Source organism: Volvox carteri (assembly GCF_000143455.1).
Source record: "Volvox carteri f. nagariensis unplaced genomic scaffold VOLCAscaffold_62, whole genome shotgun sequence".
Taxonomy (NCBI): domain Eukaryota; kingdom Viridiplantae; phylum Chlorophyta; class Chlorophyceae; order Chlamydomonadales; family Volvocaceae; genus Volvox; species Volvox carteri.
Window position 1 is genome coordinate 730,648 of NW_003307605.1, and position 20,772 is coordinate 751,419.

Genomic DNA, 20,772 nt, shown 5'->3' on the forward strand with positions numbered 1-20,772 from the left:
CGGTCTGACCAATGCTCCCGCTACGTTCAAACAGTTATGAATCGTATCCTGGAACCGTTTATTGGTCGCTTTGTGGTGGTGTACCTGGATGATATCTTGATTCATTCACGAAGTCGTGAAGAGCATTTACGACACCTGGAACAAGTTTTCGAAGTGCTCAGGCGGGAACGTTTCCATGCCAAAGCCTCAAAATGTCACTGGGCACAAACAGAGTTAGAGTACCTGGGACATATTATCAGTACGTCAGGTGTACGTCCTGATCCCAAGAAAGTCCGCGTTGTGCGTGACTGGCCGTTACCTAACTCGATTACAGAGCTGCGTCAGTTCTTGGGGTTGACCAATTGTTTTCGTAAATATATTCGGTCATATGCTGCGTTGTCGGCACCCCTAACCGATATGCTTTGTGGTAAAGCAAACATATTGCCCGAGTGGACTCCCTCGGCACGTGAAGCCTTTGAGGTAGTAAAGAAAGCCTTGGCAGACGATGTCTTGCTTCGGTACCCTGATTTGACCAAACCGTTCTCTTTTGAGGTAATTTCGGACGCATCGTTAAGGGGAACAGGTGCTGTACTTCTCCAAGATGGAGCCCCTATTGCGTTCACCAGTAAAAAGTTCACGCCAGCCGAACGGAACTATACAACGGGAGAGCAGGAATTGCTTGGTGTAATCCATGCCCTAAGAGAGTGGCGATGCTACCTCGAAGGACCACATGACGTACGCGTGGTAACGGATCATCACCCGTTAATTTACCTCAAAACGCAATCCACGTTAAATCGAAGGCAAGCACGTTGGCTTGAGTTCCTCAGTCGATTTCATTTATTGTGGGAACATCGTGCTGGGAAACTGAATGTAGCTGATGCTCTCAGTCGACATCCCTCACTGAATGCGATAACCCGAAGGACGAAAGCATGTACGCTTCGAGAACGTATCCTGGCTGGGTATGCTAAGGATCCTTGGTTCGGTCAATCACTAAACGTAGCTACGTTGTTCCGTAATGAACAAGGCTACTGGCTCAAGGCGATGCCTACGGGACGTCGAAGTATTGTCGTTCCATGTGAGCCCCAACTACGACAAGAACTGATAGCTCGCTGTCATGGAGGACCCATGGGTGGACACCCAGGAGTCGCTCGCACCCTTGAGTTAGTACAACGACACCATTGGTGGCCTGGGATAACAGCAGATATCGAGTCTTTCGTACGTTGTTGTGATAAATGTCAACGTAACAAAACCTTGTCAGGGCGACAACATGGTTTGTTGCAACCGTTGCCAATACCAGACATGCCGTGGGACAGTGTCTCAATGGATTTTGTGGTTGGTTTGCCGCGTACGCAACGACAACATGACGCCATTTTTGTTGTGGTGGATCGTCTCACCAAGATGGATCATTTGGTACCAACCAATACGCATGTCACAGCCGAGAAAACTGCAGAGTTGTTCCTTGCAAACGTTGTTCGATTGCATGGATTACCCAAAACAACAGTCTCTGACATAGGACCGCAGTTTGCTGGAATGTTCTGGCAACATATGGCTCGTATGGTCGATCTTCTTTCAGATCTGTCTACAGCATTCCATCCACAGACCGATGGTCAAACAGAGCGCATGAACCGTGTGCTGGCCGACATGTTGCGAAATTACTGTGATGGATCTCCATCCACGTGGGATAAAGTTTTATCCTTGGCGGAATTTGCTGTTAACAATTCGGTAAACCGGTCTACTGGTCTACTGGTCAAACACCCTTCTTTCTAAATTACGGTTATCATCCTGCAACACCTACTGTACGAGAGTTAGATGTTACTGTACCAACAGCTAAGGCATTTGTGCAAACACTGGATCAACGCCTAGCTGATGCTAAACGATGTTTATTGGCGGCTCAAAGTCGTACTGAGCAACACTACAACGCCAAGAAAAGGGATGTTTTGTTTGAGCCAAGACAACTTGTTTTATTAAGTACTAAAAACTTGCGTTTGCGAGGTAAGGGCATTCGTAAACTCACGCCTCGTTGGTGTGGCCCGTTCGAGGTCGAACAAATGGTAGGAAATGTTGCTGTGAAGCTGAAGCTTCCAAGCAACTTGAAGGTACATAATGTATTTTATGTATCGCTTGTTAAGTCCTACCGTACCGATGGTACTTTTCAACCGTTGCCTGTTGAGCAATTACCGGAGGAGTTCTCTGAGGATACTACTTATCCGATAGACCGAGTATTGGACTATCGCCGCCGGAAGGTGGGACGTAAGTACGTCGATGAATATCTGGTTAAATGGAAAGGTTTCGAGTCGGAACATAACAGTTGGGAACCAGCTGACCACTTTACACCGGATATGACTGCTGAGTTGCAGTTCATTAAGTCCCGTAGTCGTGAGGACACGACTCCTAAAAGGAGGGGATAAATGTTGTGGCCTATGGTTGGTCAATCTAACCAGTATGGTTATGTAATTAACGAATCCCAGCATATCCCAGTTGGATATCGAACGGACGTTCCAACGTTCGAGGCTGAGATCAACTGACAGGTTGTCGGTGGTGTAAAGTGTGACAGTCGTCAATCATACAGTCGCGTCGATCGACCTATCCTATCAAGGAAGGTTAAGAGAAGTCCCGCTGGGCTACGATCACCAGTTACCGATCGTATATAATTCGGTGCGGATGCCTGGTAGGCATGGGTAGTCTAGCGCTGCTATTACTACTGGTGTTGTGGTCACACCCACCTCGCACCTTTATCACCTATTGTGGTCTATTTTCCGCTACTACATTTCACTTTATTCTGGCGCGTCTCAACCAGACTCACTACACTGTACGTTGTACTGTGTATGTACGGAGCTAGAAACTCCACCCCACGGATGCTTTTCCCACTCCTCCCACTCTGTCGCTGCGCCATCTCCACTCCCCCCAACACACACACACACAGAGGATGTCGTTTGCGTTTTTGCCTCAGGTCTCCTCTTTACCACCCCACCCCGCCCCGCCAACACACAAATACACACGAACAGAAGCACACGCATCACACGTTTATTCAACTTTGGTTTTGTTTGTCGTACATCACCCGCTTCCCCACCCCCGGGTGATCCCGCCAGGTGTATGCCTTTGGAGTGGTGCTGTGGGAGATGCTGTGCGGCACCCAGCCGTACGAGTCCATGCCCGTGGGTGAGTAGGAGCGTACGGCTTCTTCGTGCGTTTCGTCTATATATGTGTAATACCCATATGTATGTATACATATATATATATGTATATATATCTATATATATGTATATATATACATATTTATACATATATATGTTTATATATGTATATATATACATATACATACACACATACACACACAAATTTCCCAACCTTATCCGCAACACAGGTCAGGTGATGCTGGGCGTCAGCTTCCACAACCTGCGGCCCCCCTGGCCCGAGTCGCACTGGCCGGGGCTGTGCGCTCTGGGCCGCAGCTGCCTGGCCCAGCTGCCCGAGGAGCGGCCCTCCTTCCGGGAGCTGGAGAAGCAGCTGGTGGCGCTGGAGGAGGAGGTCAGGGTGAGAAGGGAGTAGGGAGAAGGGGGGGGAGAAGGGGGTTTGGCGGCGTCTGGTGCTCCTGAAAAATCCAATTCATCCCTCCCTCTCTCCCTCCCTCCCTCCCCTCGTGGTTCGTCTTTCCCTCCCTCCCCTAAACCCCAAAACCTCCATTCGTATGCGCAGGTAGAGAGCCTCCGACACACGCAAAATATCAAACGGGACAACGCCAACCAACCCAACCACCCAACCGCCAGCAGTTCGAGCAGCAGCCGCAGCACCTTCACCACGCCAACACCCGCCACCAGCTGCCCCAACACCTACAACATCACATCCGCTGCTACAACCTCCACAACTGCCGCCGCTGGAGCCGCCACCGCCACAGCCTCCACAGAAGCAGTGGGTCCTGCGGCGAATGCCCCAACAGCTGCCGCTGGCACATCGACGTCACCATTTGCAGCTGCACCGGCACCAACAGGACGAGTGCTTGCGATGGCAGCTGGAGAGGTGACCGCCGGTGGCGGCGGCGGCGGGGGTAGTACTCCGGGTTACGTCAAGCACCGGTCAAGCTTGGAGTTGCGCCGCGCGGCGGCGGCCGGTGCCGCCGCGGCCTCAGCTGCTGTAGCCGCTGTCTCCTCTGCCGCCGCCGCCGCCGCGGGTAATGCGGATTGGACGCCTTCTTCGCAGCCTGATTCCACTGCCGCTGTAGAGACGGCGGTTGTCGTGAAGCGCTTTGAAGATATAGAGGACAAGGGGGAGAGGGAGGACAAGGCCGCGGCGAGTTTGGTTGTGCACGTGGACACGCCCGCACAGGAGGCCTCAGTCGCCGCCGCCGCCGCGGCCGCCGCCACCGCTGGCTCCAGCGCTGCCGGCAGCGAGCCCCAGTCCCCCTGGCTGACCACCACCCAGATGTCTGAGCTTATGCGGATGGAGGAGGGGAGGGAGAGTGAGGCTGCTGCTGAGACTGCTTAGGTTTGAGGAGGGGAGCTTGAGGATTTAGGGGGAAGAGGAGGGAAAGGAGCCTACTGTGTTTGTGGCTGCGAAAATGGCTGACAAGGTAAGCAATACCGTACTGTAAACGCATGCCGCTGTGTACGGATAGTTTTTACATAATTCTGTATCTGTCGTGGACTGTGTCACCCATGTCAAGGTGCATCGCGAGAATTTAAATTTAACCATGTTTGTATATATGTCTGTAGGGTTGTTTTGGCAGATTGTATGGTTGCAGAAAATGAATCTAAAGGTGGTTGGATGGGGGCCCACCCTCGGTGTTCGGGGGCTTAGGGGTAATGGGGTTTTGGTGTTTGGCTTTAGTAATTAACCAGCGCGGTGAGTGCTCTAAATCCTGTGCGGGCTCTCTGTGGAGGTTTTTGTACGACACCCACAGTTAGCCTTGGTCAACGGTCATTGGTTGGTTAGTTGGTTCCCACTATGTCGTGCATGCACGAATTTTGTACGAATGATCTTAGCATTTTGGAAACCGTATAAGAAACGTATTACATGCAAATGTTTCGAAGTGGACTGCAGATGTCGTGATGCGTCATTGGTTTTGATCCATTTCGCCATTTGGCTGGGGCTGGTTGGCTTGCCCAAAGCTGCTTTTGCGGGAAATAGCGAAACGCCACTTTCGTAAAAAGGCGGAAAGGGGTCTTAGGACCCCTTACGACCCTTTTTAGGAGGGTCTCCTCTCCCTCCCCCCACCCCCCGGGTGCTTATCCGGGTGTTTCGCTACGTCCCGTCACACCACACCCCATGCCCATAACATTACAAATTGCCATACACCATACACCGTACATATGTGTTCTGGTCCTTCAGTATGTTGCTGGCTGCCGCTAGCTTACACACACGACTGCAAGCAAAAACGATTGATTATTTGTTTTTCTTTCTTTTCCCTTTCTGTTGCTCTCTTGCTAAAACATAGAAGCAACTTGCAAGGCGTTTTGAAATGTATGCGATTCATCTAATATTCAACGTGTTGATTTTGACCGCGTCGGTGCAGCCGTACGGATTTTTGTGTCGTAGACCACGGCGGGAGCGAGGAGCCGCGACGCCTCGCTCTCACAACCGCCCACCAGACAACACGTCGTTGACGATGGTGGTACTACCGCTGTTCGGATTAACTGACGGATCCTGAGGGGTCATGTGGGGAGAAGTGTGTGGCCTGTATGATGATTGCCTCTTCTGGTGGGCTTTGCTGGTCCTCCCATTGCTCGGGGGCCCCCCCGCCAGTAAAGCTCCGCCGGGATGAGTTTGGATGCGCATTGTATGTGATTATTAAGAGTATATTGTATGAGCTCCCTTGAGTTTGAATACCGCGTGTGTGCATGCGTGGTTTGGGGGAGAGTACGCTTGCCTGTATGTATGTGCAGTATTGCCGGTGTGTATGTACGCATGCGTGTTGATTTTATGCGACTGCTGGCGGAGCTTTTCGCCAACCCCCTCGTGTGCCTACTTACCACGTTCTGAACAGGTCGTACATTTCACAGTCCTGGGAGTACCCAAGGTTTGTTCGACCCACAGGTCTGCATGGTATTGCATGTGCCGCATGGGACATGGGACTGCGCTGCTTGAGGGTGGTGGGTTAGTTTCAACGCCGGACATGTTCTGGTTCTGGCCAGTAGACAAGAGAGATTCAAGCGGGGCATAATGGGACATTTGACGACATTGACGAGGATGGTGGTGGGTTGTGGCATGGGTTTTGCTCCCGATTGGAGGGCTAATATGGGGCTGATGATGATATGCTGCTGGTATGGTAGGGGCTTCTCCTAGCCGCAATGTGAAGGAGGCAACAGCGCTTCCGCTTCTATGCACAGGTGATGCTTTGGAATGCACCACTTAAGGTGGCGAGGGACAGATACGGAAAGCTATAAGACGGAAGGAAGAGCTGAATGTAGGCTGGTGCGAATTTCGGGGTGGCTAGATACACTTCGCGCCATAGCATTGGCTTTGAGTGCTGAGTAGCAGGAGGAGTTGGGCCGTAAGGTTAGTTGTGTTCGGTATATCTGTGCTGGAAGCAGAGGCGTCTTGCATGGTGGAGCAAGGTGTGAATGGTAAGGAGGTCGGGATCCAGATCCAGATTCAAATTCAGCAAGGCGACACTGGTGGCCTCTGCGAATGCTGGAAGGGTGGATGTCGGAGTTGCGGCTGCATGCAATTTAGTTGCACGCAATGTTTCCCATCTGTGAACGTACGTACCTGAAGTAACGACCGATCAAGGACGTCAAGTGTGCGGGTTCGGGCCTGAGGGCGGCTGTTGAGGAATCCAGCTAGCAGTGTGAGCTAGCGGGAGCTAAACGGTTGCGGGAGTCTTCGTTATTGCATTTGAAGTAAAACTAGGCCAATACCGTAACCCCATTGTAATGCCCATGTACTTAGCGTCTGGATCGACTTGGGTTACGACGGTATAAGACGTGTAGCACGTACCCGGTCTAGAAGATCGGACGAATGGAATGTTGTAATGGTATTAAGAACTGCACTTTTCCAGCCTTTGACTGCAGAGGTTCGCATTTATGCTCCGCTGGGAAGAGTTAACCGTCACAAGGCATATCACCCTCCCGCGAGGCGCACCCCGCAGAGGGTATCCTTAAAAAAAAAAGGCTCGCAAGGTGCTCCTCACTAACAAGTATTGAGAGCGCATTAGCCTGCAGTCCGTATGAACCATGGCAGAACCTCTGCTGTAAACATATGCCGCTGCGGAGGAGGGCATTTGTAGCAAGTGGCAACGGCGCCGTGGAAACCTTCATATCCACATTCGACCGGCACGCGGGGTCAAAGACATACATCCCACATGCAGGCACATGCACGTACAGCCGTAGATTTTATGAAATGGTATAATGTAGGTAGGCACGCCAAACGGTCGTTGGTTCTGCAGGCCCCTGCCACTGCCCGCTGCCCTGTTTATGCCACCCGAAACGGTCCACGTGCGTCGATATGGAGCTTCGTAACTGGAGAACTGGAAGAAGCACCCAAAGCAATCAACGACACACCAGCACACCATGACTCTGCGGAAGACAATGTCGGCGGTCGAGCCGAATTGGGCTAAAGGAACGCTAGTTGGACTCCGGAAGAAAGAACGACGTGCCTGCTGCATCAACTCCCACGTTAACCGTTTTTGAACAATCACAGAAACTCCCCCAGGCGCCTAGCGCAGCTTCTTAAGGTACCCTTCTGCCGTGCACCGCGGCCGGCCTGTGCGCCCTAGCCGCCTTAGCCCATGTAATTCCACACCACCAGGTGCAGCACGAGATTGGCAAGGCAATAGTCCGCAAATGCCCGCTCCGGAGATATCCCCGCAAAGTCCTTATTAGCTGGGTCCACTTGCATGCGCAGGCAAACTGATGTTGGGGACCCAAATACAGGGAGCGGGAGGGGAGGGAAAGGTGTCGACAGGAGGGACTTGTGGAGTCAATTTGCGGATCCTGACATATGGCCGCCAGGTGCCCAGCAGCGGCGGAGGAAGGAATTTGGCATGCCAAGAGCCCCGGGGGTTGGGCTGGACAAGAGGTGTGAATGAGCTGGCTAAAGGGTCCTCAGCAACTGCTTTGCCGTATTCGTTTGCCTTTCTGCAACTGTAAGATTATTGTGATCCGCAAGGTCGTAAGCGAATGCATGCTATGGACGCGAGTCTGGGAAGAGTCCGGATCGGCACTGGCACATGGGGCCGGACTGGAGACCAGAGCTCGTAGGCTCCCTCAATCGAAGGGCTCTCTCCAAAAGAACCCAGCCTTGCCAGTTTATCAAAATCTCACAAAAGCACGTCGAAATGAAGAAGGGGAAACCCGCAAATGCAGTAGGGCTGTGCTTCCCTAGTCACAGATTAATACCCCACTCACCCGTCAAGGCAAAAAAGCCGATGCATGACAGAAATCCTGCTAGGAAGGCATTAAAGGGAAAGGTCCCCACTAGCATCATGTACGCAAACTGCGAAAAGGCATACCCAGGCGTCAGCAAAGTTGAGAAGTTCAACTGCAAATGTGGATGGTTCCAACCTGCACTCCAGCAGTTGCCAGCGCGTAAACAAGGAAGGCATCCAGCACCTGTGTAAAGGAGTCACGCCAGGTTCATCTCAGTATAACTCTGCCAGCGCGTCCGCGTAGCGCATGATCTGGACTCAGCGAAAGGAGGACTTCTTCCGCACCTTTACACGAACAGGACTTTTTTTGTATTCCTCCTTAAATGCATTAACGATAGCTGCTACAACCATTTTCGGTCGTGCAGCTCCTAAATTTTTGTCGTCCGAATGTATGCGATAAGTAAACCTGAGGAAGTTTCTATTGCCACAACCTTGCTATATCGACGCCTTTACAAATAACCCTAGCAAGCTAGAGAGAGATATGCAGGTTGGTACGATAGCCCAGCCGTACGGATCCGTGCATGATTTACCAGCGCGCTATTGACCGCAACCCATCGGTTCCTTCCGCACTTCCTGCTGTCAAGAGCATTGCAAAGCACTCGGCATTGCCCATACAGAACAGCGGAATGTTTGGCATTATTGCCGGGACATGCATTCACGTTATCTAGGATTAAACAGATTGCAAGACCTCAAAAGAGCCGCGGCAGAAAAGAGTGAAGGCCGGCATTTCGGAGCCAATGCGACATGGAGAGCACCTTCAAAGCCCACGGTTTGGACCCGTTTGGCTGATTATGTGCCGTGTGTATGCTCCCCTACAGCTGCCATGCAAGGAAAGTGCTCTCAGAGGCGCCCGTACTGAAATATGTCAGCACGTCATAATTTGCCACGAGGACATGCTTCATACCCCGGGGGCTTGTGCATCTTGTGCAAAGCAAAATGCCGGAGAATGGAGCGTTGGAGACTTTAGCAGCGAAGCGGCCTTTTGGCAGCTCCTTTACCAACCCTTGCCTGACCGGTGCGAAGCCAACACCGCCATACACAGCACACGCAATCAACATAATTTCAGACAACACAGTACAGGATGCAGGATGTAAGCCTATTTAGGCACAGAGTTTGTGCTGGTTGAATATACGGCATGAAGGGTTCGTCTTCTGGCCTTGCGGCTGAAGAAACGCAAGCCATGTACGCACCTAACAAAATACGCAAAATACGCTGCGTTTTAGTTGTAAACGGCCACGGTGTATGCACGTAGCCCGTTGCGTCTCTCGTTGTCCACGTACGGAGACAGCAGCTTCGCGGGATACGACATGCAAGCGTCGGATGTGGCGAAGAAGTTAGACATGCTAATCGCAGCCTTGATGAGTGTTTTCATAATATTCTTGCTGTCATCGCGTGGCGCGGAACTTTACCAATTGTTTAGTTCGATGAGCGGTTGGACTGCGTAACTTGCAGGCGCAATGAACTCGAATCGTAGGGCCGGCTATCTATATCACGCCTTCAGCCTCTGGAGGACTTTTAAAAGTTGTTTCAAATGTATTAGCGTGGCCATATGGTTGAATTTATTCCTGACCAGCTTGCAGCTTTAGGAGGCTGGATTATTTGTCCCGAAAGCACTATTTTCAGTATGTGACCCTGGGTTGGAAACCTATAGTATGGCCTATAGATCTACGCGTTCAAGAATGGCCTCCATGTGCACGCGCCTCATTGCAGCGTTTTTTCTCAGCGTGCTCCTTTGCAGCTCTGCAGCCGTTGGATCTAGCCGGGGCTCGAGGAGTCTTAGGGTCCTTCAGCAAGCATCCGGAAACGAGGAAATGCCAGCAACAGATACAGTCTTCAACAGTGCGCTCGTCATCGACGCGAGCTCCTTCATTTCAGCCTTGCTGAACCAGTCAATAACATACATACACATCAACCGCAGCATCATTATAAACGAGGCCAAAGCTCGTGCTCAGATCCAGCAAGCCGTTGGCGAGGCAAATGCAGCAGTCACGCTTAGCCGCAATGTCACAGTCATCGGCCAAGGCAACCCTGTCTACCTCCTAGACTTCGGGAACGTCAGCAGGATCGTCCGCGTCCCCACCGACACAACTCTCGAATTTCAGAGGCTGCGAGTGCGCGGAATGTACTTGCAGTTGGAGGAATTTCCGCTGATGCTAACCGAAAATAGCGGTGGCAACGTGCACTTTAACAACGTGCAGCTGCAGCGCAAGGCCTGCCGGGCGCTGGAGTATGATGACTTTATGCCCAAGTCCGGCTTGGTGGGGTCCACCGCCGTACGAGTGCCAGCTTACGGGGGCCCGCCCCCCAGCGAGCCAATTGCAGCTAGCGAACCACCGCCCGACGATATCGATACGGCGTGGGATGTCGACCATTCCTACAAGGACAACGACCTTTGCATACCGTTCATATGGGATGATGATGCAACGTTGGGAGTTGACAGTTGCTACGAGCAGCCACTCAAACTTCTGGACACATCCTACACAGTCAGAGCTGGTGCGTTGTGCCACTGTATACTTTCCAAACCTCTTGCACAGGGACCAATACCTCCGAAACCATACCCTCCACATTCTGTCTAATCCTATCTAATATCTGTCGATCTCTGGTACCTGCTTCCATCGCCAGCGGTTCGTCTTACAACCTCCCTCCCCCCCCAAACCGCCCTCAGTCCCCCGCCGTAACGCCGGCAAAACCTCTGGCCATGATGTCCTGCATCTCAACCCCATCATTTAATAGCAGCAATGATCCAATAATTACAGCGGAATTTATTCCGTGACGGCGTACCTTTTTTGTACATGATATTCCCTACCTACCTTGCCCTACTCTACCCCCTACCGTACCTTACCCTTACCGTGCCATCCTTGCCCCGCATGCTTCCCTTCCCCTCGCTCTCCCCCCCATCCCTCGACACGCCTCCTCCCCCTGCAGGCTTTATTGATGATCCGGACAATGGAAGAGGCGGGGCCGTCCCCTTCGCCAGCGACCTCAACCTCAGCTTCAACAACACCATCCTGCTGTGCGACGTCTTCATCAACAAAACATGTGCGTCCATGCCCGACATCCTCGACGGCTGCATCTCAGAGCTCTACAACAGGAAGTGAGTCGCGGGGTGGCTTGGGGGCTGATTTGGGTTGGGTCGGGTTGGGTCGGGTCGGGTCCGCCAGTGTGAGGGCTGCGTACAAGGGTGTGCAGGTTTTCGTTGGGAGGGTGGGTGGGTGGGTGGCAGGATGGTTAGCGGTTGGTGCGTGGGCCCCGGGGGGAGCTTAGCCGGCTTGGGGGCCCTCGGAGGGCAAGAGGGTGAGCCGAGTGTTGGAGGAGTGATTTGCTTGGGAGTGGCAATCAACGGCAGCGTCACTTGGTCGCCGCCGCCGCCGCCTGCCTTGCCGCCCCACCTCGTCGAATGCCCGCAGATACGGCCGGCCACCGCCGCGGTCGTTTTTCCCACCGCCCGTGCCGCCGCTCCGTTCCCCGCCGCCGCTGTTGCCGCCGCCGCCGCTGCCACCGCTGTTGCCGCCGCCGCCACCTGCCTTGCCACCGCCCGCCGTGGTGACGCAGGGAGCCGCTCGACGGGTTGGATCTGGGGCTCTGCTTGCCGCGGTGCTGCCGGCCATTCTAGGTGCGCGTGTATGCATGTATGTATGTATATATGTATATATGTATATATGTATGTATGTATGTATCTATGTATCAGGGGGACGGAGGGGGATAGTGAGTTAGGTGAGGGGGACTGCACCAGACTCGGATAAATGCAGTGTATGCTCCTACCACGTTATTGTGCTGGGGCCGCTCGTACAATCGTACAATCGTACCCTTCCCACATCCTCGCGGCTCATGACCTATTTCCCATCGGCATCTCTTGCCTTTTGAAATAACTACCACCACTCCAGGGAGCGCGCTGCTCGCGACTACCGCACTGGGCGGCGTCCTGTGGTGGCGGCGGCGCCGCCAGGGTGCGGCTGCGGCAAAGGGCAGCGGACAGCTGCAGCCTCAAGACTCGGACAAGGTCGTATTCCAGGTATGTACGGCAGCCATGTGGGACACGTGCGCCTCCCGCCGTCGTCGCCGCTACCGTCGTCGCCTCTCTCTCTCCGCATTACAGCAATCACCAGTTGCTGCGGCGGTGGCGGTGGCGCACTGCTCACTGCTGCTGCCTCTCTATCTGTTGCTTCTAGATGCTAGGCTTGTCCATGTGCACATGTGTACTGCAGGTGTACTGCGTGTTCTTCCCATTTCCCGCCTCCGCTCCCTCCCGCCTCCTCGCGCCCTGTCAAGTAAAACCCTCCCTCCACCCCCTATCCCCCTCAATCTCTCGCTCTCACACACACACACACCCCTAAACACAGCTCACCATGGACGACGGCGCCAAAGGCGGTGGGGCCAGGGGCGGCAAGAGCACCAAAAGCAGCAGCGGCAGCAGCAGCAGCGGCGCTAAAGGTGGCGGCGGCGGCAGTAGCAAGTCCGTCACCTCGCCTCCATTCCGCCGCGGCAGCCGGTGGCACTTCCGCCGGGAGACGTCCTCCACCACCTCCATAAGCACCGCCACGTCTGTCGCCACTACTACTGCCACCGCCGCCACCACTACTGCCACTGGCGCCTCCGCTGCCATGTCTTCCGCTCTGACGGGACTTACAGGCTCCTCCCCCTCCACCTCTCCCGCCACCGCCGCCGCCAGCCCCACGGATAGCTGCGGTGCGGACCCCACTCGGTCCATTCAGCTGCAACACCTGCTGGGTGCAGGCAGCTTTGGCCGTGTGTATTACGGTGGGAGGGGGAGGGGAGGGAAGGGAGGGGGAGGGAGGGGAGGGAAGGGAGGGGGAGGGGAGGGAAGGGAGGGGGAGGGGAGGGAAGGGAGGGGGAGGGAAGGGAGGGGGAGGGGGGAAGGGTGGGAGAGAGGGAGGGAGGGGGGAAGGGCGGGAGGGGCCGACGAACCACGAACGAGTGAAGCTGGGGGAGGGTGGGGAGGGGCATTTAAAGGGGTGAGTGGGTGGTTGGGTATCCTGTATTGTGCAAGATTGTGATTTTTAAAGGCAAACAGACCCCAACATTTAGTTGCTATTTGTGGTGGTAGTGGTGTTCTTCTTGGGCTTTGGATTTTCCCTCCCACATACACACATACATACTAGGGTTTGGCACTACTGGTAACGCGCGGCCATTGCCCCCGGGAGATCCGGGGATCGAGACCTGTCAAGGTCGAAAATCCTTCCAATGGTGGAAGGTATTGCGCCCCTAGTTGATGGACGGTGGTGGTGACCTGGGATAAAGTTAACCTGCGAGCCGACCAGGAATGGAGTTGGGCCGCTGTCGACCCGGCAGATTCCGTTGGATGCTGGTGGTGGGTGCGGAACCTGAGCGATCCACTGAGAAGTTGACTAGGGTGACTGGATGAGGGTGCCCCGAAATACGGGGAAAGGCAGGGTTTCGCAGGGTAGCTGCCACGGGTAAAGATATTCCCCCCTGTTTCACACATCATACATACATATATACATACGTGCATATGCACAGGTACTTGGCATCGGCAGGGAGTTGCTGTCAAGATCATACCCCACTCGGAAACCGCTAATGCCAAGGTAGGGTGGCGGGGCTGGGGGGGGGATGAGGTTGGGGATTTGGGAAATACACACACACAGACATACACACGCACATGAACATGACCATTGAGCATTGTTGGCTGAGAGCCCGAGTCCGTCACTTCCTTCGTGACATTATCCCCAACCCCAACCAACCAACTAACAACTAACAACTAACAACCCCCTTTCCTTCCAGGTGCAACAGGAGATTGCTCTGGTGACTAAATTCAACCACCCCAATGTCGTACGGTCCCTCCATTGCGCCACATTCGATGTGGGCTCACTGGAGCAATCCCACACGGCGCAGGTGGGAGGGGGGAGGGCTGGCGGGGGGAAGGGGGGTTGGCGGGGGGTGGGGGAGGGTGGGGGAGGGGAGAGAGTGAGGAAACACACGCAAGGAAAGGGGATGAGACAGCGGGGTGGCTTTTCATGCCCCCATTCCTCTCGTGTCTCTCTCTCTCTCTCTCTCTCCCTGTGTCTCTCCCTCTGCCTTCCTTTCACCCTCCTAAAGTTCATCGGTATGCTCTTGGAGCTAAACTTTGCGACATTGGGACGGTGCGGCTACTGCTTCTCCTGCCTATTAGACCTCGAAACTTCTTATTATGTACATATTACAACTTGGCCTTATTATGCATAGTCATTTGCCCCCTCTCTCCTCCCCCCCTCTCCCCCCCCCACCTGTCTGTCCCTCCGGGCGGTGGTACCCACCAGCAGCTGGAGTCCCTCCGCACCAGCTCCACGGCTTCGGCCCCGCCCTCCGTGAACATGGAAACGTGGATTGTACTCGAGTACTGCGATGCGAGTGGGTGCCCTGCTCCAGGGGGGCTTAGGGTTTCGCAACCCCTCACTCACCCCCTCGGTCAGTCACTCAGTCAGTCAGTCAGTCAGGGGGTTCACATTCGGTCCATTGGTCCCACCCCCCACCCCCCGACCCCCGAGGTCATTGGTTGTTTCCCGCCACCGACCCGCCATTGATACGCCCGCCCCTGGAGCAGGTTCTCTGGCGGCGCACTTGGGTGCCAGGGCGGCACACATTGCGGCAGCGGCGGAGAGACTCGCGGCCGCGGCGGCGGCGGCCACCGCCAGGACCGCCACCGCGACGGCGACGGTCTTGTGCGGCACGGACTCCGGTCGCTGCGGCGGCGGCGGCGGTCCTGGCGGTGATGTGGTGTTGGCGACGGCGGCGGGAAGCGGGCTTTTGGCTTCCCCTGTGGGCAGTTTGTTACAGCATGCGGCGGCGGCGGCGGCAGGGGCTGGCGCTGGGGCTGGTGTGGAGCCGGCGGCGGAGGCCATGGAGGGGTGTCCTTTGCTATCGCACATGGTGGGTTGTGGTCGAGTGCCGACTGTTTGGTGGACGTCGTGTGGTAGGGCACGATCATATGAGGCGTGTTTACAGCCGCGAGCTGCATCTTGAATACGTGCTGTGTGTGTGTGTGTGTGTGCCCGCTCCACACACCGCCTATCTCCCTCCCACTCCTCGCTGCCGCCCGATGGTGATGGTGTGAGTTCCCATTACTAACATTCCCCTCCGCCCCCCCCCCGCCCGCCGTTGTCATTCCGTCGCCACTCCTGCCGGTACGGCTTCCGTGTCATCCCGTACCTGGCGTCAGCGGGACGTGTTGTCAGTGGCCCTGGATATCGCTGCGGGTATGGCCTACCTGCACTCCCTCAGCGTGTGCCATGGGTGGGTTTGGGGGGGAGAGCTGGGTTTTGGGGGAGGAGGCTCGTGGAGGGGGGGATGAGAGTTGCTGTGTGATGACTTTGGAAGCCATTTCATTCGACTCTGATGATACCCCTGTTTTGCTCGGGATAGCAATTACTTCTATATCTGCTTGAGGTTTTAGTTTCGATTCCCAGTTCCCAGAACGCCAGTTGAGAAGTGTTATTACACCGCCGAAATATGCCTTTCACATCTTGAGTGCCGTCGCCTGACCAGTGGGTGCTTACCACCGCTGTGGCTTAAGGCGAAAGAGGTTCCCGTCCCCTGCCCAGGTGTTACACTTGGGGCTGGCTGGGTGAGGGTGCGGGGGTGTGGGTGCGGTGGTGGGTGTGGGTGTGGTGGTGATTGTGGAGCGAAAGTTTTTCCTTAACCCTAAAAGCCCTTCAGGGACCGTCCACAACCCTTTCCTCCCACAACCCCGCCCAACCCTTTCCTCCCACAACCCCGCCCAACCCTTTCCTCCCACAACCCCGCCCAACCCTTTCCTCCCACAACCCCGCCCAACCCTTTCCTCCCACAACCCCGCCCAACCCTTTCCTCCCACAACCCCGCCCAACCCTTTCCTCCCACAACCCCGCCCAACCCTTTCCTCCCACAACCCCGCCCAACCCTTTCCTCCCACAACCCCGCCCAACCCTTTCCTCCCACAACCCCGCCGGACGCCGCCAGAGACCTCAAATGCGAGAATGTGCTGCTCTGCACAAGGAAGCTCATACGGCAGCAGCAGCAGCAGCAGCAGGAGGGGAAGTCAACGCCGTCAATGTCGTCGTCGTCGACGTTACCGGACGGTGGCGGCGGCGGTGCCGCCAGGCGCAGCGCCGAACCCGAGGATTTACCGAATACCGCGTCGTCGCCGCCGCTGTCGGAACAGGAGGCCGCGGCGGCGCCGGCGGCGGCGGTGGCTGCAGTACATGGAGACGGCGGCAGCGGTAGCGGCAGGAGCAACGCCCGGGGTCCTGACTCGGCGGGCAACGAGAACCGCGGCGGCGGAGGAGGCGGTGGCGACGACGCTGAAGCCGCCGCCAATGGGCCTTGTCACGGCGCCAGCGGCGGCCAATCCGCTGTGGCAGCGGCACCGGCGGCGTCTGCTCTCTCGCCTCCGGCCAAGCGCACGTGTGTCGTGCCGTACGTAGCCAAGGTAGGCGGGGGTGGGGGCATCCGTGGCAGCGGGCGTGTGCCGGTGCCGGTGGCTGTGGTGGCTGCGACAGCGGCGGCAGTAGTGGCCGTGGTGGCGGCGTCGGCGCGGAGGGTTTGTTGGCGGTGCTGGTTGTAGAGATATGTAGCCGGCATAGTTCCCTATGACTGACTTACCTACTTACCTACCGTTCCTACACATGTTTGTTGTTTCGTTGCTTTGGCCATTATTTTTTTGAGTTATGTCGCCGTTGTCGTACATCGTACCGTGTGGGGCTGTTCTACGACGACCCTGTCTATAGACCATTAAACGTTTTACCGATGGTGTTGTTCGTGTCGGACGGAAGCACCCCACCTCTGCAGGGCGCCCCGGCCCAGGGCCCCGCACCACCTCCTCCTCCTCCTCCTTCGCCATCGCCACAACACTCCTTGGATGCCCGGACTCCACTCCACCACGTCCACCACTGCTGACACGCATGGTCGTACAAGAGCGATTATAAATAGTGCCGTGTCCACTGCTAAAATAAACGCCCCCTTTGCGCTACAATAAATCGCTTTTGAACAAAAACATAGATATGTTATAATATACGTAAAAATACATATGTACGTATGTATGTATGATCATCCTTCCTCAGGTAGCGGATTTCGGACTGAGCAAGGTCTTCAATGAGGCTTCTACCCACTTGTCAACCGCCACCGTGGGAACGGTGAGTGACAGACAGGTCCGCTAGCTCCGCTCTCCTCCCCCGGGGGAGGGGGGAGGGGAGGCGTGGCATGCGCGTGCACGCTCTCCGAGTCAAGAGGCTCCGTCACGCGAGTTTGCGCACTCAGCCTCTGAAACACGAAACAAGAAGACTCCACTCCCTCCCCGGCCTGATCCAGCTCCTAGGGTGAGGGTTCACTAAGACAGAGGAAACCCGGAAACCCTGTACAAGCTCAATCCATCCCTACTGCGGCACGAGGCCCTTTTAGAAAGCTCACCCGGTCTCTCATCCGATTTATTCTCTGTTGCGGGGGAGCGGGCAGGGTTCAAGAAACTCGCGCCAACCACCTCTCAAGCGCACGCGACGGGGGCCGGGCAAGGACTAGGCTGGCAGCTATCAGTTCACTGATGGGGCCAGGGATGGCTCGAGGCAGCACCGCGCCGGCACAACTCACACGCCGCGTCATCCAGTCTGCTTTTCAGCCACCCCCTTCACCCGCGACTCCTCCCAAGCCCTACAGCAGCGACCTCTCAAAAGCCCCCCCACTGCTATCCCTGCCTTGGCGCAACCTGTGTGCATGGGTGTCTCTCACGTGTGTCAAGCCATGTTTTAAAAAGCAATGTCACAGCTTTTATCCCCTTTCCCCGCCTCTGCCAATAACCCCTCTTCATCTGTCTTGACCCCAACACCCCAACCCCAACACCCCCCTACCCCCCAGGTCACGCACATGTGTCCGGTTCTGTTACAGACAGGACAGATGCGGCCCTCCTCCGATGTGTTCAGCTTCGGCATCATACGTAAGTGTGGTCGTAACACGCACCACCTCCACCTTCGTACTGTGGTATCCGTACATTTATCCGTACGGTAATGACAAAAATACCTATGTACGACGGTTAAGATGGTCCGTCAAATCCCGAGTTTAAATTGGTCCGGATGTTGCACCTGACCGGAACAAAAGGATTTTCGTTGCATCCTGATGTGGTGGCAGCTAAAGGTTTCGAACAACACCAACAAAGCTCCTTCAGTTTTGTTCATGTGGAAATTCGACAGTCGCCAAATCGTGATTTAAACCCCAACGCTGCCGTATGCGAGAAATTTTAAAACCACCACCTACACGCGTACTTTTCCTGTCGGGATGTACCTGCCTCACCGCCTGGCTCTTGTCTGTCTGTCTGTCTGTCTGTCTTTCTGCCACCCCCCTCCCTTTTTGCCTTCCCTTCGTATCGCAAGTACTCACTTTTCCCCTCCCTCCCATCCTCCACTTCCCGCCACTTGCACGCCATGTGCCCCCCACCCGCGCCGCCATTCCGCAGTCTGGCAGCTGTTGACCGGGGGAGCTCCCTTCGCCGGGATGCGGTATGCCGAGATTGTGTACAAGGTACTTGTCAAGGGGGGGGGGGTGCGTCCGTTGGGGTGGGGACATGCAGCAAAAAACCACACCCACACCACCACCACCACCACGACCACCACAACCCGGCTACGAAAGCCGCTGCTAGGGCAGCTGTAAGGACTGTTAGGGCAGTTCAGCTGTCCAGAGCCTAGGTGATGGTAGACGGGGACGCATCCGTACTGGATTTCCCTGAATGCCAGGCGTGTGATGAGGGGTCTTGACGTGCGTGGAAGATACCGCCCAGCTGGGAGGTGCGTGTGGGGAGGGTGCTGTGAAATACACCATCTTTCTCTCTCTCTCTCTCTTTCTCTCTCTCTCTCTCTCCTTCTCTCTCTCTCCCTCTCTCTCTCTCTCTCTCTCTCTCCCTCTCTTTCGCTCGCTCGCTTGCGCGAGGAAATACGCGATTAACATGACCTCACGATGGCGCTGGTGGTGCTGGTGGATGACCGACATGTTGGTGGTGTGGCGATCTTCTCTCCCCCTTCTCCATTCACCCTTCTCCTCATCACTCGCCTGTGGTTCGCCTTCTCCCCCTTCTCTCTCCCACCGCGCCCCCAGGTAGCCGTGGCGGGTCTTCGCCCCGAGTTCCCTCCGTTTGTGCCTCGGCGGCTGGTGGCGGTGGCGGAGGCGTGCTGGGCGGCTAATCCGAACATGCGGCCTACCTTTGAACTGGTGAATGAAGGGGGGAAGGAGGAAGGGGGAGGGGAGGAGGAGAAGAGGAAGGGAAAGAGGGGAACGCGAAGAGGAGGGGGGATACGGGGCGGCGATCAAGGGAAGGAACAGCGCAGCGACAAAGGAAGTGGATTTTTTCTTCTAGGACATCAACTCAATTATACGATTATAAAATTATACAAGTGTTAGGCCTGACCGAGGGACCGATGGGTCTTAGCACATCCGTTCTCGCTGTGTGCGCACATGTTCCTAATTCCCGGCTGTCGTGTGTAGCTGGTGGGGCAGCTGGTGGAGCTGCTGGCCGCTGCGGAGGAGCTGCAGGCGGAGCAGGACGCGGCGATGTTGGCGGCTCGAGATGGCGGAGTGAGGTTGGAGGAGGTGGCGCTGGTGGCGTACAGCAGTGAAGACGTCGTGGTGGCGAACCAGTGGGCAGCCGCGGCGGCTGCAGCGCTGTTGGAGTGACGGATGTGCAGGGGCAGAGCCAGGCGGAGAAGCAGCAGAGCCGGCTTTGGAGACGAGTCGTAGCCGAGCGTGATTACTGATGGCGTACGCGTTTGCTAATAATTAGTATTATGTACATTGCGCTTGGGGGTTTCCGTTGCGGACGGACTCCTAGACGGTTATTAAGGTTGAGGAAGGTGTTTTCCTTGTGAAAGTTGTTTTGTTTGTGGAATGGGATAGGCAGCGATAATGAAAGCGGAAGAAGTGCAGCAGGGCGGACGTGGCGGTAGCATGGCCTGGCAACAACCTGCGAGACGGTTGCTGCGCGGCTGACGCATCGCAGTTTTGGGTGGGAGGGTAGGTAACTTAAGATAGTGGTTTGCTTGTTAATAACTTGGCAAGATGTGCTGTTGTGCGGTTGTACTGTTGTGCTGTAGCCCACCAGTTGCGATTTCGGACGTCGGGTGTTGTGCGAGGCATGGCGAGGCGTTGGGCGAGGAGGTCTCAAACTAGGGGAAGATGATGGTCGATTTTTATGCTGAGCATTATGAAGCAAATTTGCTTGCGTTTAGTTGTGCATCTCGAAGCGCACTTGAGTCGATCATAAAATGATGTCTCAGCTGGCGTCTCAGCCAGGCAGACAGTAACAATCGCCGTACCATGTTTTCCGTGCTGCGGCGTATAGTTAGGGCCTTCGCAATAATTTAGTTCTTGCCTCTTTGTATATAATCCAAGTACGGGTAACTGTAACTCTTGCTAAGGCCAGCTGCATATCTGCAGGAGGAAACGTAAAGCACTTTAGAGCA

The 20,772-nt window shown here is 55.4% G+C and overlaps 3 protein-coding genes across 3 annotated transcripts; 2 read left to right on the forward strand and 1 right to left on the reverse strand.

The window, feature by feature from the left end:
- Positions 1-7,094: 7,094 nt before the first annotated feature.
- On the reverse strand, positions 7,095-8,778 carry dad1 (epsilon subunit of defender against death protein/oligosaccharyltransferase). Its single transcript, XM_002956571.1, has 4 exons — positions 8,627-8,778; positions 8,478-8,525; positions 8,322-8,409; positions 7,095-7,823 (listed from the first exon to the last, which is right to left on the reverse strand). Exons 1-4 carry the CDS (start codon positions 8,690-8,692, stop codon positions 7,696-7,698), a joined length of 330 nt encoding a protein of 109 aa, XP_002956617.1. The 5' UTR covers positions 8,693-8,778; the 3' UTR covers positions 7,095-7,695.
- A 1,242-nt stretch (positions 8,779-10,020) lies between these two features.
- On the forward strand, positions 10,021-16,898 carry VOLCADRAFT_97628 (uncharacterized protein; the record flags this gene model as incomplete). The annotated part of the gene is made up of 11 exons (XM_002956533.1): positions 10,021-10,834; positions 11,267-11,435; positions 12,230-12,353; positions 12,682-12,830; positions 13,011-13,099; positions 13,841-13,905; positions 14,102-14,212; positions 14,620-14,707; positions 14,901-15,226; positions 15,516-15,589; positions 16,295-16,898. 11 exons carry the CDS (start codon positions 10,021-10,023, stop codon positions 16,896-16,898), a joined length of 2,613 nt encoding a protein of 870 aa, XP_002956579.1.
- A 478-nt stretch (positions 16,899-17,376) lies between these two features.
- Positions 17,377-19,987, forward strand: VOLCADRAFT_97629 (uncharacterized protein; the record flags this gene model as incomplete). The annotated part of the gene is made up of 5 exons (XM_002956534.1): positions 17,377-17,466; positions 18,182-18,260; positions 18,777-18,862; positions 19,412-19,525; positions 19,799-19,987. 5 exons carry the CDS (start codon positions 17,377-17,379, stop codon positions 19,985-19,987), a joined length of 558 nt encoding a protein of 185 aa, XP_002956580.1.
- Between the last annotated feature and the right edge of the window lie 785 nt (positions 19,988-20,772).